Raw genomic sequence first — 16,175 nt, forward strand, 5'->3', positions numbered from 1 at the left:
CAAAAACATACAACAGCGGGGATTCGCTAGTGGTCACCCACCTAACTACTAATCCGCCGGTACAATGCTTGTATATGGCTGAGCGGACGGGAAGCCTAATTCTCATTGTCCTATGGTCGTATGTGAAAGAATGAGCGACGCGGACCTAATATATATTTGGTTTAAATCGGGTGAAAGCTATGTAAACGCCCACAGCCTTTCCGCTGGAGGTCCGGCCCTGTCACCTTACAGTCCCTGCTTCTCGCAGATCCGGCGAATCTCATTCCATGTCTGTGACTGCAGCTTCTTCCCTTGGTACCCAATGACCAGCTCACCTGGACTGCTGGGGTTCAGTGTTTCCTATGGTATGCAACACTTGTTCAGAGGACTCACTCATCCAAAATGTCATCAGACCAGAATTGGTTGTGACCGATCTTTCCCAGAAGCGTGGCACTGACCAACTCGCGCGCTCCTTGTTCAGCTGTGCGTCCCACAAACATTTGCATCAATTTTGTTGGCATCGCGAGATACCATGGGAAATCTCTCCCCAGATCCGTGGTGCAATAGCCCGGGCATGCAACATTGATGAAGACATCGGTATTTCCTTGGGCGTCCTTGGAGAGGTCGTCGACGAGGCCTTGTCGTATGTACTGCGTGACCAACTTGATCAATCCATACGTCTTCGCGGCGTTGAAAGCAGTAGGGTCATTCAGCTTGTCGATCAATGTCTGACCACTCTTGACTTCAGCGTCTGCAGGCATGACATACTTGCTAGCGAAGCTGCCAGTTATGGTGAGCTGGCCTGGATTACCCTTAGACGCGTTACTCTTGAGGCTGGGAAGCAGTAGCATGGCGAGATAGGCCGTTGATAGGATATTGACTTGCAGGGCTGTCTCGTAGCCTGTTCTCTCGTTCTCGACATAGCTCGGAGGCGCGACCCCCGCGTTCAAGACGACGATAATAATCTCGTCGTATCTGCTGGTGACATCGTTGGCGAAGGTTTTGACAGATGTCCAGTTACTCATGTCGAGCTCGAGGATATCAATGACTTCGGCTTTACAGCCCGTCTCTGCGATGATAGCGCGCTTAGCTTCTTCCCCCTTTGAGAGATTGCGTACTGCGAGGATGACTTTGGAGGCACCGTTGGTAGCGAACTTGGTGGCGGCAGGCAAGCGGATCCCAGTATTCGATCCAGTGATGATCACTGTCTTTCCCACAAAGGACGATTTTGGGTCTTTAGGCGGGTTTTGCTTAGCCCATCGCATCGCTGCCATCTGCCCTTTCACAGAAGCAGGTGGGCCGGGACCGATAAGTGATTGGACATTGACATCGGTCGCCATGTTGGGTTTTATTTACAGATGAGATGGAAAGAAGGAAATGTAGATTTGGAGGAAAGAGGTAAGAAGATCACGAAGGCCCTTAGTCGATTTTGGGGCAGATTTCATTTTGTACAACACGCAGCAGTCACGACTATGGGGTTCAGGGGGGTCGCGACTCATCCGCTTCCCGTCCTGCGGAACTCCGCAGTACTGAGGCGGACGAACTTCACAGATGCATCGCCAAATCATTACCTGATGCTTTCGGTCTTGTCTTACTTTTGTATCAGCTTTTGCATAATGTAAAGACGTTTGCAAAAAGCCGATAATTTAGATGCGAGTATGTACTGAGTTTAAGATCACTTGGTATCGCTCTTCGAGTCTCGTGTTGCAGGTGCAGTATTTTGTATATCACTGAATACCTAAACAACTTAGGCTGCCGTTGACTGCGGAATAGCGCTTTGGTGCTTCTGTTGACTGAGACCTAACAATTGTAGTGTAAACTACCTACGAGGAGTATTGGCCTGACTATAATTACCCCACGGTTGGCTTCCCACCTCTTGGTGCAGGGACTTATCTCGGCAGCTGGACTAGGTTGTTGACCCCCTGCATCCTTTTGAGTACGTATCGCACAGACGATGAGCAGGTAGATTATTTGGACTGGTGGTTTTCGGGGCGTGTTCTCTTAGGTCTTCGCTATCTCTTGAGCGTTGCGGATTATACTTATCCTGATATCTCATGGCCTGAAGTTAGCCGTAGACTATCTCTATCTCTTCTAGTATGGATAGTCTTATAGAATTGCGACAGTTCGACTGTGCCACCTATTGGTACTTGCGCTAAATGAGTTCAATAACAGCTCGAGAGTGCCCTAGATCAAGCTCGTATCTACAAGACTAGCTGGGATGCACTAGCGATCGGATGACACTACAATCACATATTGCAGCGATGCCGTTCGAGTGTCTGCATGCTCGAGTCTGCCTCTCCCAGATGCTGATTCCCAATCAACTTTGATCAAAATCTATGATAGACGACAGGACAGCACTTCCTGGGTGAAGATTTAGCACTCGTGTAGAGATTGGATATGACACAATAAACTCCAGAATCAATAGGTGCGATTGCGTTCAAACGTGGTCGACATCATGGGTTTGCTTGTTGGGAGACTGAGGTGACAGTAATCGGTCAATCTTGTAGTGCCGGACATAGTGAACTTGGGCAGTTATCTCCGGCTGCCCAAGCGCCGCCACAAGTCGTCACTACCATTCCATCACAGACGCATCACAACGACCCAAACAATGACACTAGCCCGCACTTACTTGTCGCTCTTGGCTCGTCGTTACAAAACCATTGTCCATAGCTGTGTCAAGGGCAACACCCGCCCAGGGCGTCAATCTGCGCGCCGTCGGGCGACGCGACGGTCAACTACGCAACCTTACTGGGGAAGGCAGAGTTCGTGGATCGGTGCCGCACCGCCTCTCACGGTCATTGCCTGCATCGATGCTCTTGGGTATCGCCTCCAACAACCATCGCTATCGCGATGTCACATGCTAAAATCACATGGAAGGCCGAACAGCTTGTACCACAGCTGATCAGAAGAGCTTGATCGGAACCAGGTACCACCTAATGTCTAGCATCGCAACTCTAGGTCCGACTTCGGCTCTTCCGACAATGTGTCAACGACGATCAGTATCGAAACTCGGCGCACGTATCACGAACGGAACAGTGCAATACCAATCCAAAGGATAAATTGTTCCAAAAACGACGAAGCCAAAACACTACAGGCTAAATGTAGATGTAGCAGAATGGTCCGCCCATGGTGCTCGACGCATCTTCTATGGTGATGGGCCCAGGATATGCTGCCCCCATGCTCAGGGTGTCGTTGAGTGTTGCATTGGGCGAGGTCGGGGTTCCGACGAAGGTAGGTCCATACAAGGCAGTTGTACGCTCACTCGGCTTCAGGTTCTGCCAAGTCCAGTAAAGCCTGTCAATCGACGAGTGGTGGAAGAAGAAGTAGGGATCTCCAGGAGATGCCGTGAAATCACCCGCCGGATCGCCGCCAATGATAAAGTGACCGGCCGTGTGCACGCCCATGAAACCGTTCGCGAAGCTGTTCCCCATTGGCCCACCTTGCAAAACTTCCCAAAACGTTTGGTAGTCGTCACTCTGGAGCAGAGAAACCACGTCGTCGTCCTTCAGCCATCCCTCTCCTGTGAAGCCGTTGATATCGCGCATGAGACAACGGGGGTTGTATCCTAGGCCGGACGGATCGGGATTCGGTCGGACACATTTGGATGCAGGAACCAACGGTCCGAGATTGACAGTGAAGTTCGTGAACGGTCCTGAGGTCACGCAGCCACCACCTTGGCCATGCGGAATCTTGATGACTGGTTGATCGTTCGACGGGATTCCAGTCCATGTCTGATTGCTGCATCCTTTAGCGCCCTGTCCAGAAATCGACGTCGCAGAGCCGTCGAGCAGAGGCGACTTTGTAGGATCTTTGTGCCATCTGGAGTAGCTGTCTAGATATTGGTGTACGAAATCAGCGTATGCATCACATGCAGTTCGTACAGAGACACCTACAGTAAGGTTGCGTGCCCTTGTAGCCGCATTCATTGCGCAAAGTCTGCTCATACGCCCAGGTAAAGTATCGGTGCCATGTAAGGAAATTACCCGTAACGCTAGACGTTGGTGGACAAAGTCAGTACGTATATCACATTCGTGTTCCAAAGGGAGACCTACTGGATGTTGAAGGTCTGCTGCATGTGGGTGGCCACGAAATCGTCATAGCGATTTCTACAACCGGGGCACATCTCCTTCGGTGTCTTTGACGGCAGCTCAGTTAGACACTGAACCGCACTAATGTATGCCTTCTTCTCAGCCTTGGAGAAGGTAGACCTTCAAGACGATCAGCATGGTTATCGAGGAGCATTAGGTTCCGGAGACTTACCACTCCTGCCGCACTTGGACGTTGCTGGGGTTGCACTTTTCGTACTGCGCGGGCTTTTGAGTGGCTTGATAGAGCTGCTGGTTGATTGCAGCGCCACCAGCCATCAGGTCCTGCTTGATGCTACCCAAGCCTGCGAGAATGTCGTCAACATGGTCGAAGGGTCTCTTTTTAAACTGCGCTCGGTCGTGGGGAAGCGCATTCCCCACGGCCAAAGGCAGAAGTAGGGCGACTTGAAGAACACCCCGCATGATGTGTGGCTTGGGAAGGAGAGGTTATGTCAAGCTCAATCTGTGGGAGCAAGCGATGTTGAAGTATGACAAGACTGGAGGACTTAACGCCGATCTTTTGAAATGAGGCTCAACTACGGTAAAAGACGTATGAAGGACAACGGGCCTACTAGCTATGCCAAGTGCACGTCTCGGACCACTTCTTATAGTTATTCACACGACATGCAAGGACCCGTAAAAATCTCGAAGGCGAGGTGCTCGGGCACCGAGGTTCTGCATGTCAAGGATACATGTGAGTGTGCGAGGTGGCCTACTACTCTGCGTAGTAGATATTCGCATTCCAGAAGAATCCGAACAGGCCGGCATGTCCAACTGGGGAAGGTCTCTCATACTTTTCAAACTCCGTGTATAGACGGCGTTACAGCCACTGCCAACTACCTGGTACTAGGAGCGGCTGATTCGATCGGCAACAGATCCGATCGGCACGCACTATGGATGTTGTGTGTCTCGCTACTATTCGCGCATTCCCGTAGTACAGAGGGCCTGACGCCAAGGTCCGTCACATACGTCAAGTGCTCTCATGCGCTGCCAATTAAAGTTCCGCGGACCTTCACCTAGCCTCCATACCTTCTTCAACATCTTAAAACAGTGAATAGTCGCGGCGTTATGTCTCCGAATACTTTGTACGACAGACCGAGAGCCGTGGAAATATCGCGTCTTCCCAGCCTGTTGTGCGCTAGGTAGCTAAAACTAGCAGGGGCGGCGCGCGCCCATCACAAACTCAGCTGTGGCGCCTCGGAAGCATGTAATATGCATAGGCAAGATTACAACGGCTGTATTACGCGATGAGCAGAGTCGTGCATAGCTTCCGCGTGTTGAGGGAAATACAAGATGATCGACACATAACAGCGCATGGGCAGGCTGTCTAGAGGTGGTTTCGCGACTGGCACGAGACGATTCGATCGCAATACAAAAAATGGCACAACCATAAACTGAGGCGTTCAAGACCAGAGTGAGAACTTGCCGGCTGTTGTGGTTGAAATTGGCTTTTACGCATACTCTACCATCCAAAGACGGGGTTTAGGCGTCCCAAACTTCGCATGTCACCCTCGCGTGGCTAAACCTCCATCCTCAATTGTTCTCGCCCCCAGACGCCACCAATATCCAGTATCTAGAATCTGACAGATGCGCCTGCAAGATGACTTCTGTGCGGAACTAGGTACTGGTCGCCTAGAGAATGAGACTGAAACCATTCAACCCAGACTTGAACCGAGGCTTTTTGCCTGAGTTGGAAGATACTCTGCACAGCATGCTCATTTGTCTACGAGAAAGATAGTGTTAAAATCAAGGAGTGTGGTACTGTACCTAGCAGCAGCAACTGTCTGACTTCATCGTTCGTCCTCGAGATCTCCTACAATTGTTATTGTCCACGACCGAGACAAACGTTACATTCATTGCAGTCTGTCTATGCCTGCAGGAATTTGTAGCGGCTAGCTCGTTTGAAACTGTCAGCTCTCTGACATCAGGCTACTGGTACGGATCAGGACACCTGACTACAGGGCTATTATACCGTCAAGTCTCGCAATATATCTGGCACGCGGGGCGCAGTACGACAGACTCATATGCAGTGAGAGATCGCAATGCGACCAAGAATATCACGCACATGGACAAAGAGTCCAGGAGGGAACATCTTGAAGGTGTCGTCGCATAGAGGGCGCATATGAGAAGGGTGGAGTGTGCATCTGCGAATGAGGATGATGATGATGATGATGATGATATTGGTTTAACTCTGCGAATGAGGACAGCATCTTGCCCCCATATAAATGCATTGTGAAGATCACGCACGTCAATGTATTCTGATTCAGATCTTACATGGTTGAATTTCATCTTCAGCTCTCAGTCTGTCACTAGAGACGAAGCACCGAGCGTACAGTACAAGAGTTCAACAAGTGTCCAAATCCAAAACCTCAACCGCTCTTTCTGACAACAGCAGCCCGGATCAGGATCAAACCGCAGTGTGAATCGAATGCGCACTCTATTCCATGAAAGATGTAGCTTCTTGGAGTCAGACCCAGGCTGGATATGAGCTGTGGATGATGTATATTCTCGATGACTTTGACATTTTCCGGATCAAAGACGGTATCACGAGCTTGTCGCAGTGGTGTCTTAAACCGACAGCGAGCTAAAGCCTAAGTTGCCTGCTCTTGTCGACGAGGTCTTCGCACTGCCTGACCGGGTATCGTTCAAATCAAGAGATGGAGACTTGCTCAACATTCGTAACTATCCCGGACTACTAACGAAAAGTCACAACAAGGCGTGAAGATGCACCATTTGATCATTGAGAAGAACAACAGTATATGTTGCCTCTTTCCAACCATTGTGCCAGCTGAAGTGTGAGCAACACCACGAGATGTCCGGTGTGCCCCTCTATCAACACAGTCCAGGTTGCCCCTCCATGACCACCCCGCTGTGCCCCTCGCGCCCTTTGCCCCTCATTGTTTTGCCCCTCTGATAGTGCCACAATCTACGCTTTGTTGGAATTGCCGTTTCTGGTAGCATCAATCCGCACTGAAGTGTCTTGGGTATGTTGCAAACTCTTAAAGGACAACACATGGGCATCACGCGACAGCAATGTACGTAAACGCCATGCGAAACGGCAAATATAAATTTTGTATGCGAGCAAGAGGCTGATTTGTGTAAGTAGTTCTGGGATGCGCTGCAAATTGAAATGCGAAGAGAAGACACCTGGGCATGTTCGATGTGGATGTGCTGTTAAGCGACCTTGAATGTAAGGAATGCGATGCAGCAGACATGCAAAGAATAAAATCTCCCTAGCTAAACATTATCACCCTATGCAGTGTGTTAATAAAGAAGAATGCGTTCTTAACTTAGAGTAGGGCCTGATCTTAGTACGGGCTGGTTATTGTTGCTGTACTTTAATGTGAAGAAGTATAAAAAAAGTGTCGCCTCTGCACATACACACAACCTTTCTCTAAGACTTAAGCTCGGCAAAAAGAATAGAATGCTCCCTGCCAGATTCGCTGAAAATTTGAAAGTTAGTACTCTGATTCGAACCCCGGACATCGCAGTGAATACTTACAACTGGCGGCCTTCGGATATCTATTGTTAGGAATAGTCATACTCTATGATATGAGACCGACGTGATAACCGACTACACTCGTGGGGTATTAGTGTTTGTTGCTAAGAACGGTGCTGAGTTGCGACTTACCCAAGGAAGCTTATTAAGCTGATAACTCATTTGATGGCGATTTTGAAAATTGAACGGACTACATAGACATTAGCTATCGAGCAGGCAGTGTTCAAAGGTGGGTAAAGGTCGATGATTCCGTTGGTGGGGCTGAATAGAACATTAGTTGGCATCAGAGGTCTGCAGACTAGTGTGAGTGGGTAGAATCCAATGCGGGGTTGGCGAACCATGGTAAGCCATAATCATCTATACCTTGAAGAACATTAGAATTATGCCGTAATCGCGTCAAGTCTACATATCTGTACAGAACACTCTATCTTCCGTATGATGAGTAGCACAGCACACCGTAACCGTGACGCCTCGTCGTGACGTAGGAACCGAGCAATGCCAAAACGCCGGTAGCAAGTCGACCGCCCACACCATATTACTTCATTCGATCAAAGACTATGGCCCAAGTCGTTGCCCTCCATCCGGAGTTCTATTACTCAGCGGCACACTCGTTGTTGGCAGTACACCGTATCGGCCGTACGTCTTTTGGTCGACACTGACGTAGTGCGGTAACCTTCCAAGCAAGTTCAGCTTGGTCTCAACCCATCTCAGTATCTTCTCGTGCGGTACGAGGAACTTGATGTATCCGGAAGCCCAGAGGTAGCCGAGACCTGCGCCGCAAAGATGGCCGACTAGACTGACGTAGGGGACGAGGATGCTGGTCAGGACAATGAGGATCAGGGGCGTCGTCCAGGTGGGGATTTTGTATGGTCCGACGCTGCGAAGAGTCAGTTTTTGGATTGAGAAGAGGGGTCGCATGATGGTACCTGAAGTACGGGTTCGCCTTGTGTGTCTTCATTACTTCTGCAGACAGAAGGAGGAACACCCATACACTGTCGCTATTAGCACGTCCCCATACGTCCCTATAAACCCATCTGACATACCTCGCGCCCATGACTGAGGTGTTACTCCTCAGTACATACTTTTCCAACAATGTGTACACGCCCCCGGGTATCGTTCCAAAAGCTGCCGTCTGGTCAGCTTGATATCCATACATGTCACCCAGTTGATATCTTACGCCCAGTGAAGAGCGCCAATGTAACGAGTGTTCCATATTCGGACTCGAAACGCTCAATAAGTGGCGTTACGGCGACGAGGTTGAAGATCATGTGGATAAAGTTCCAATGTAGGACGGGAAACAGATTGAGTCGGTGCACTACGAGTGTATTGTATTAGCATTATGTTCATATTGGATCAGACGAAAGTCAAGTGCAACATGTCTCCTGCTACGTTCTCCTCCGTCTTCAATGCCAGCTCCGTGGGTTCCGCGCCCCATGATGCGCCCACGCCGCGATGCAAGAGCAGAACACAAGCACTGTGGCCGACCACGCTCCCCTGGTAGTAACAAAACAAACATACTCTGCGTCAGATCCATCTTGGCCGGCTCCAGGGCGCCAAAGTCCCTAATCCATGGGAAGGGAATCGTTGCAACCCATAACCCTACAATGGCGGCGACCAGCACTTTGGTGCAGAAGGGCAGGCGCAGGATATACGACCGTATACGGGCAGGGCTGATCTGGGGAATCGAGGTCATAGGCATGGTCGGAGCGAGCACGCCGGGCGTTGGTAGAGTTGTTATGCAGGCGCGTGTGTTGCTAAGAGAACAGACACGAAGATTACTATGGGACTAGGGTCCAGAGCCGCGCTAGTGACGATCCTCCCGCTGGAGTCGACTTAGCACCTTCCCAGACGGATATGTGGGATGCTGGGCAGAGGGCCAGGACACGACCCGGTTTTCGCTTTCTGTCCTCTTACATGACGTGCCATTGACGTCTCAACATGGCGCTCTTGTGTGAGTTCTGCTCTGGCGGTATGCGACGGACGAACAGCTGACATGGGAAGCCTCGATACTGGCGCTCCGGCAAGATAAACGCCTGCTCAAGCTACCGCCTTACCTCTCCGCGCTCTGCATCATCATTGGAATAGGGTGGTTGCTGGTTCTTCCGCTAAACGACTACTCGCGCAGGACATATGTCTCCGAGAACGCGCTCTTGCCTGGACAGGTACACACCTACTTTACTGGAAGCGAGCACAATGTGTTCCGCGCCTATCGCCATGAGGTCCATGGATTGATGGAGAAGCCTGTCGCTGAGTGCGTATAAACTACACAATCTACGAAGAGAGACTAACGAGACAACAGGCGCTCACAGCGACTCGAAGCCATCTTCCGCGAACAGAACCTCAAAGTCGCAACCCAGCACTACAACTACACCGTCTCGAACCAAACAATCGCAAACGAAAATGTCTACGCTATCCTCCAGGGGCCCCGCGCGGATGCCACCGAAGCAATTGTGCTGATTGGAGCTTGGAAGAACATGGCAGACGAGGTCAACAACTCTGGTGTCGCATTGGTCCTCACACTGGCGCGCTACTTCAAGCGCTGGAGTCTATGGAGCAAGGACATCATCCTGCTCATTCCCGGCGACAGCACGATCGGATCCCAGGCTTGGGTCGATGCATACCACGAGGCCCACGATACGCGTTACGTCGAGAGCTTGAAGATCAAGAGCGGGGCACTACAAGGAGCGGTCGCAGTCGATTATCCTGCTGGTCCATGGGGTCACCGATACGACAAACTGCATGTGGTGTATGATGGCATAAACGGTCAACTTCCCAACCTGGATCTGTTCAACACCGCGGTCCAGATCGCCTCCAGCCAAATGGGCATCGGCTGTGTGATCCAACGGATGTGGGACCACAAGGACTCATACAAGGAGCGTCTTCAGACTATGCTTCGAGGCATGCTCTCGCAAGGCATTGGCCATGCGACCGGACCCCATTCATCTTTCATTCCATACCACGTCGACGCGATTACACTGGTGACAGTCGGAAACGGGTGGCACGACGAGATGTCGCTGGGCAAGACGATCGAGTCGCTTTTCCGAAGCTTGAACAACCTTCTTGAACACCTGCACCAGAGTTTCTTCTTCTATCTTTTGTTGCAAGACAAGCGTTTCGTCAGCATCGGCACATACCTTCCCTCTGCCATGCTAATTGCGTTCAACTTCAGCATCGCAGCCATGGCATTGTGGGTAAAGAGCGGACGTACCACGAAGCCCATTGGTAACCCCGCAGCCACGAACCCCAAGAAGGCTCCCGTCGAGAAGCCATCTCCCGCAGACACCAAGGCAAAGGATCCAGAAGTCAATGAGAAATCTGAAGGTGAAAAGAAGCCTGAACCTGAACAACCAGCAACAGAACTCGTCGAAAAAGACGGCTCCTTGGCCATTGTCCCCGTAGCCAGCACAACGATAACAGAACGCCACCTCCTCTTCCCCCTCATACTTGTCCTCGCCGCCCACGCCTCCGGTCTGATTCCCCTCTACCTATTCAGTAACTGGGACGCCGACCACCTCCCCAACCTCTTCCTTACAGCCTGCAACGTTACCACGCTCGCCCCGCTCATCATAACCTTCCTCTTCTGGTGGTCTGCTCCTGATGTCCTTACCCCGCAAGCTCTCTGCCTATTCCAATGTTTCTCGTTGCTGCTACTAGGCATGTTCCTCGCGGCACTGGCGACGTTGAACTTTAGTTTGAGTGTCTTGGTTGGTGTGCTGTGTGTACCGTTGAGTTATGTACGCAGGAGTGGTAACAACAGCATCACAGGGCTGCAGATGTTGATTTTGGCCATGACGAATCCCCTCCTGGTTGTGCAGACTGCAACCAAGCTGCTGGGAGTGGGTCTTATGGACGTGCTCATGCAGAGTGCCATTGGATGGCACATTTGGGGCATGTGGACGCAGGTTGTTGTTTGGTTAGTCTGGTTCCCTGCGTGGTTGGTGGGAGCTTTGGTGGTTTCCGCTGGATTCTGGCAATAGTGGCCAGAGATGCGCTGTAGAAGATGTCATGTATAAGCAAGAGAGTTGTACGTGGTGTCATGAGTCTTATCGTTCGTTGACCATCTATGGCCACTATCTATGATTACATCGTATGCACGCGTGTTGCATCAACTGATGCATGTTACCCGTCAAGCATTGACATGGCTTCCTCTCAAAGGCGAGTCCTCATCGTCTAGTAGAAGATGCACCTTGTTCAAGCAGCCCAAACATCCTTGCCGACACCCTCGATCCAGTTGCCCAGTTGGTTGACACTGGCGTCCCACTCTTTCAACCTCGACCTCATGCCCTCAATCTGCTTCATGTCTAGAACCTTGGGCTGTACCCAGTTGATACGTGCAATCTCCGCAACCTGGTCAATTTGTCCCTTCAGCAGTCCCAAGCTCAGCGCCTTCATAATCAGGTGCTCGATCTCGTTCGGTTGTACCTTGGTCTCTTGGGAGATTTCGGAGAAGGTCATGGCGCGGTCGTGGGGTGGGCGACGGAACACGGTCTCTGTGAGGGCGGATAGCGAGATCTTCTGGTAGAGGAAGGTCTGGTGCTCTTTGAGGAGCGGGACCTTGGTGATGTTGTTGGAAAGGACGTCGTATGCCATCAAATCGCCGCGGTTGAAGGCGAAGAGGAGATCGCGGAGCCACGCATGTGGGGTGTTGACGAGCGAGTCGAGGATAGGGTGCAGCAGCAACTCTCCGAAGTTGTAGATGGAATCTGAGACGAGGGCGGCAATACTGAGGTCGTAGGCGCGAGACTGGCGTTCGCGCAGCTCCAGGTCGTTGAGGTCGACGCAGGCAAGGAACAGCAGGGCGTTCTTGTAGTATGCGGCGAACTCGTGCTTGGACTTGTAGTACTCTGCGCTTGCGCGGTAGAATGAGGCATGCACGACGGTCTCGACCGAGTCGAACGTGTCCAGTATCTGCTCGCACTCGTCGAGCTTCTTCTTGGCACCCTCCTCGTCTTTTAACCGTAGCTGTATGCTGGCGGCGGCAACTGTGGCGTATACGTAGGCGTCTTGTGAGGCGGGCTTGTTGACGCTCTTTGCGAGGTCATTGACAAAGGCGAGGCGTTCCTTGTCGTCTGTGAGAGTCAGCTGCCGTATCTTTTCACACCGCATGGCGCATCCTACCCTTGTACTGTGAAGCGGTGTTAAGTCCCAAGGTGACGAGCTTCAGCTGGTTGATCTTGTTTGCGAAGCTCTTGATGAAGGTCTCGAAGAAGGGTATCCGCTGCTTGGCGCTCTCTGGGTGGTCGAAGAACTCGATGAGCTTGTCGGTAAGCTCGTGCCATAGCTTTCGCTCCCAAAAGTCCTCAAAGGCGATGAAGTATTCCTGTAGTTCCTCGGGTGCCTCGTCCCGCGCATCGCCTAGAAGGTTCGGGATCGTGTCCGTGTCCATGGCCATGATTGCTGATTGTGGGCGTTCGATGGTAGGTGAGGGAGCGGGTATCGGGTGTAGAGTTGGTGGAGGTGATCACGGAGCTGGGCTGTTGTTGGCGAGTGCGGGACGTGTTGCTCTGATGGCGTTGCGGCGGAAGCTACGATTAGCGCATAGCGCCAAGACCAGCAACCACGGACGTTGATGCGTCCCATCGGCATCTCCAGCAGCTCTCTTCGACATATCCGCCGCCATTGAACGCCGCCAACATGCTGCCACTCCGCTGCGCTCGGTCGCCAGTGGCGCTGTCGGCGCAAACGCCCTTGAAGCGTGTCGCCAACTTCTCCACGTCCGTCCGCCGACAACAACTCAACTCGGACGTCAGGATAACCAGGTTCGCCAGACTCGTCCCCGCGCCGCCAAATACACGCTGACCATAGCACAGGACTGGAAAGCCCATCTTGACTGTCTCCGGCGGACGTTCCTCGCTCGGAGGTACGCTGCGACCCGCGCCGGCGTGCTATACCAACGCTCACACATCACAGGATACACCGCGACCGTCTTCGGGGCCACTGGATTCTTGGGACGATACATTGTGAACCGACTGGGTGCGTGGGAGCGATTGGCAGCGGAGGGACATTGCGCTAACGACGACGACAGCCCGATCAGGATGCACAGTGGTAGTCCCCTTCCGGGAGGACATGGCAAAGCGTCACCTCAAGGTCGCCGGAGATTTGGGCAGAGTTATCTTCATCGAGATGGACCTCCGAAACACTGCATCGATTGAAGAGAGCGTACGACACTCTGACATCGTCTACAATCTCATTGGTCGCGACTACCCCACCAAGAACTTCGACCTGGAGGACGTACATGTCCATGGGACAGAGCGCATTGTGGATGCCGTCGCCAAGTACGACATTGACCGCTTTGTTCAGGTCTCCTCCCACAGCGCACGCCTAGACTCACCCTCCGAGTTTTACCGCACCAAGGCCCAGGGAGAGCAAGTAGCACGCTCCATCTACCCCGAGACTACCATTGTCCGACCTGCGCCCATGTTCGGTTTCGAGGACCGTCTTCTTCACCGCCTGGCCTACCCGTCAAACATTGTCACCTCGAACAACCTAGAGGAGCGCATCCGCCCCGTCCATGTCATCGATGTCGGCATGGCTCTCGAGCGCATGCTCCACGACGACACCACCGCCGCCCAGACGTACGAACTCTACGGCCCCACAGAGTACTCCATGGCCGAGATCAACGAACTCGTCGAGAAGGAAGCCATGAAGCCGCGCCGCCATGTCAACATTCCTAAGCGTCTCATGAAGCCTATCGCACACTACGCCAACAAGCTTCTCTGGTGGCCCATCCACTCGGCCGATGAGGTTGAGCGCGAATTCATTGACCAGATTATTGACAAGGATGCGAAGACATTCAAGGACCTGGACATTGACCCCGTGGAGCTGAAGAGCTTGACCTTTGAGTACCTCAAGGGTTACCGAAGCTCGAATTACTATGATCTGCCACCCATGAGCGAGAAGGAGAAGAGGGAAGAGAAGAAGTACCTGCACGTCCTTGACGACCAATAGACGGGTACTAGCATAGTTTAAGGGTTATGGAAAATCTTGTACATATCTGTGCCCCTATGCTGGGCGGACATGGTCGGTAGAATCAACAAGTTTTCGTTTGTGCCTGTTACTTCAATCGTGTGGAAAGAAGATTGTATTTTCAGAGTGGGGTATCAAATGCAGGTGCGCTAAATGCTATCATAAGAACTCTCGTTCATACAGTCCGCGGTTCATCCTTCTTTTCCGCCAATCTCTCCAGGTACCGCCTCAGCAAAGCTTCGGTACTCTCCGGATCATCCCTATCCCTGCGCTCGTCCCAATGCCGGTAGAATTCGAGCACAACCTCGACAGCGATAAGTGCGATGATAGCCCACTCAAGCCTCAATCCATGTTTTTCACTCAACTGCTCTCTCAGCACACTAGCAATCTCTTGCGCAAATCCAATCTTCTCGTTGAGCACTTTGATACGTACTCCGACATCCAAAGCCCGCCCAACTTGATCGTAGTACTCGCCGAGCCCTAACTCGTGCCGCGAGTCCCAGAAGATGTCGGGCATGCTGTCGGTGAGCTCCGAGTAGAGATTCAGCTGAGCGCGAAGAGAGAGTAGTTCGCCTGTTTTACGCAATATGAAGGATCGCGTGAATGGAGCGCTGCGCCGAGGGGAGAAGGTTTTGGAAGAGGCTAGCATATTGGGGATCTCGCGCGTCGAATGCTGGTAAGCGGATAAGAGGGTTTCCAGGACGGCCAGCTTGGTGCTACGGGCAAGACCAGAGGAGAAAGCAATCTTTGCTAGAACAGTGTCTACTTCGTGCCGTTGGTCGGTAGTGTTGGAAGGCTCGTCGAGAGGGGATGATGGCGGGCTATCGGATAATGGCTCTGCTTTTGTGCCGAGGACGATGGTATCGCCAACCACTTCACTGGTCTCTTTGCTTGGGTCTTCGAGATAGTCCAAGTCTTCTGTCTCGAGCAAGTCCAGATGTGAGCCTTCAGCAGCCGCTGGTAGCACTTGGTTAACCAGCTTCAACGCTTCTCTTTCTCGGACATTCCATGTCACCACGGTGCCAGACGGAAAGATGAAGATGTCGCCCTGTTGGAAGTCCTTGACCTCTGACGGCCGATCGGAAGTCTGGACGTGTATAACTTGTGGGTATAGGCCAGTCTGGAAGGGATCGAGCTCGTAACCCTGGGCTTTGACAAGTCGAGCGGCGGTGGCAATATCGTACGTCTCGGCAGCGCAGTATGCGGTTACCGTCTTGGTTTCGGCGTCTGGATCTATGAAGCGGGTTCTTCCTCTTGACTTGACAAACGCCCGGGATCTCTGCGCCTCGACTGCGATGCTGCGCAAAGACGTCTTGCCAGCATTTTTCCGCGCGCCCTTGCGATCTGGCTTTTGCTGCGTCTCATTTGTGGCCTCTTCCTTCAGGGCCGCCTCGTCCTGCTTCTGAGTGAAGTCTATCTTTTTCTCATGTCTGCTTGTCGTCGAAAATAGTGGGTTTGCGGGGGTGCGCAACAACGACGGGGCGTGTGGAAGATTCAGCGGGCGGCACGCAGCAAGACACCGTGTCAAGCCATTGAATGCGTGTTTTTGAATAGCTGTCATCACCGGCGCAAGTGTGGCTCGGACATAATTCGCAGCAACGGGCGGCGAGGCTGGCGATGGATCTTAAGGTGGTGGAGCAGTGCGG

The 16,175-nt window shown here is 52.2% G+C and overlaps 7 protein-coding genes across 7 annotated transcripts; 2 read left to right on the top strand and 5 right to left on the bottom strand.

Moving 5' to 3' along the window:
• Positions 1–368: 368 nt before the first annotated feature.
• Positions 369–1,319, bottom strand: J4E86_009611 (uncharacterized protein; the record flags this gene model as incomplete). Its single annotated transcript, XM_051450115.1, has 1 exon — positions 369–1,319. One exon carries the CDS (start codon positions 1,317–1,319, stop codon positions 369–371), a length of 951 nt encoding a protein of 316 aa, XP_051298503.1.
• Positions 1,320–3,074: 1,755 nt separating this feature from the next.
• J4E86_009612 (uncharacterized protein) lies at positions 3,075–4,487 on the bottom strand (the record flags this gene model as incomplete). Its single annotated transcript, XM_051450116.1, has 4 exons — positions 3,075–3,811; positions 3,873–3,970; positions 4,032–4,187; positions 4,240–4,487. The coding sequence occupies 4 exons, from the start codon at positions 4,485–4,487 to the stop codon at positions 3,075–3,077; spliced, it is 1,239 nt and encodes a 412-aa protein (XP_051298504.1).
• Positions 4,488–8,118: 3,631 nt separating this feature from the next.
• On the bottom strand, positions 8,119–9,262 carry J4E86_009613 (uncharacterized protein; the record flags this gene model as incomplete). Its single annotated transcript, XM_051450117.1, has 5 exons — positions 8,119–8,440; positions 8,490–8,555; positions 8,607–8,688; positions 8,741–8,878; positions 9,082–9,262. The coding sequence occupies 5 exons, from the start codon at positions 9,260–9,262 to the stop codon at positions 8,119–8,121; spliced, it is 789 nt and encodes a 262-aa protein (XP_051298505.1).
• Positions 9,263–9,501: 239 nt separating this feature from the next.
• J4E86_009614 (uncharacterized protein) lies at positions 9,502–11,540 on the top strand (the record flags this gene model as incomplete). The annotated part of the gene is made up of 3 exons (XM_051450118.1): positions 9,502–9,532; positions 9,565–9,814; positions 9,863–11,540. 3 exons carry the CDS (start codon positions 9,502–9,504, stop codon positions 11,538–11,540), a joined length of 1,959 nt encoding a protein of 652 aa, XP_051298506.1.
• A 214-nt stretch (positions 11,541–11,754) lies between these two features.
• On the bottom strand, positions 11,755–12,955 carry J4E86_009615 (uncharacterized protein; the record flags this gene model as incomplete). The annotated part of the gene is made up of 2 exons (XM_051450119.1): positions 11,755–12,632; positions 12,682–12,955. 2 exons carry the CDS (start codon positions 12,953–12,955, stop codon positions 11,755–11,757), a joined length of 1,152 nt encoding a protein of 383 aa, XP_051298507.1.
• Positions 12,956–13,197: 242 nt separating this feature from the next.
• Positions 13,198–14,511, top strand: NUO40 (NADH-ubiquinone oxidoreductase 40 kDa subunit; the record flags this gene model as incomplete). Its single annotated transcript, XM_051450120.1, has 4 exons — positions 13,198–13,322; positions 13,374–13,423; positions 13,474–13,536; positions 13,589–14,511. The coding sequence occupies 4 exons, from the start codon at positions 13,198–13,200 to the stop codon at positions 14,509–14,511; spliced, it is 1,161 nt and encodes a 386-aa protein (XP_051298508.1).
• Positions 14,512–14,704: 193 nt separating this feature from the next.
• J4E86_009617 (uncharacterized protein) lies at positions 14,705–16,090 on the bottom strand (the record flags this gene model as incomplete). The annotated part of the gene is made up of 1 exon (XM_051450121.1): positions 14,705–16,090. One exon carries the CDS (start codon positions 16,088–16,090, stop codon positions 14,705–14,707), a length of 1,386 nt encoding a protein of 461 aa, XP_051298509.1.
• Between the last annotated feature and the right edge of the window lie 85 nt (positions 16,091–16,175).

Source organism: Alternaria arbusti (genome assembly GCF_024043155.1).
Source record: "Alternaria arbusti strain BMP 1465 chromosome Unknown scaffold_18, whole genome shotgun sequence".
Lineage (NCBI taxonomy): Eukaryota > Fungi > Ascomycota > Dothideomycetes > Pleosporales > Pleosporaceae > Alternaria > Alternaria arbusti.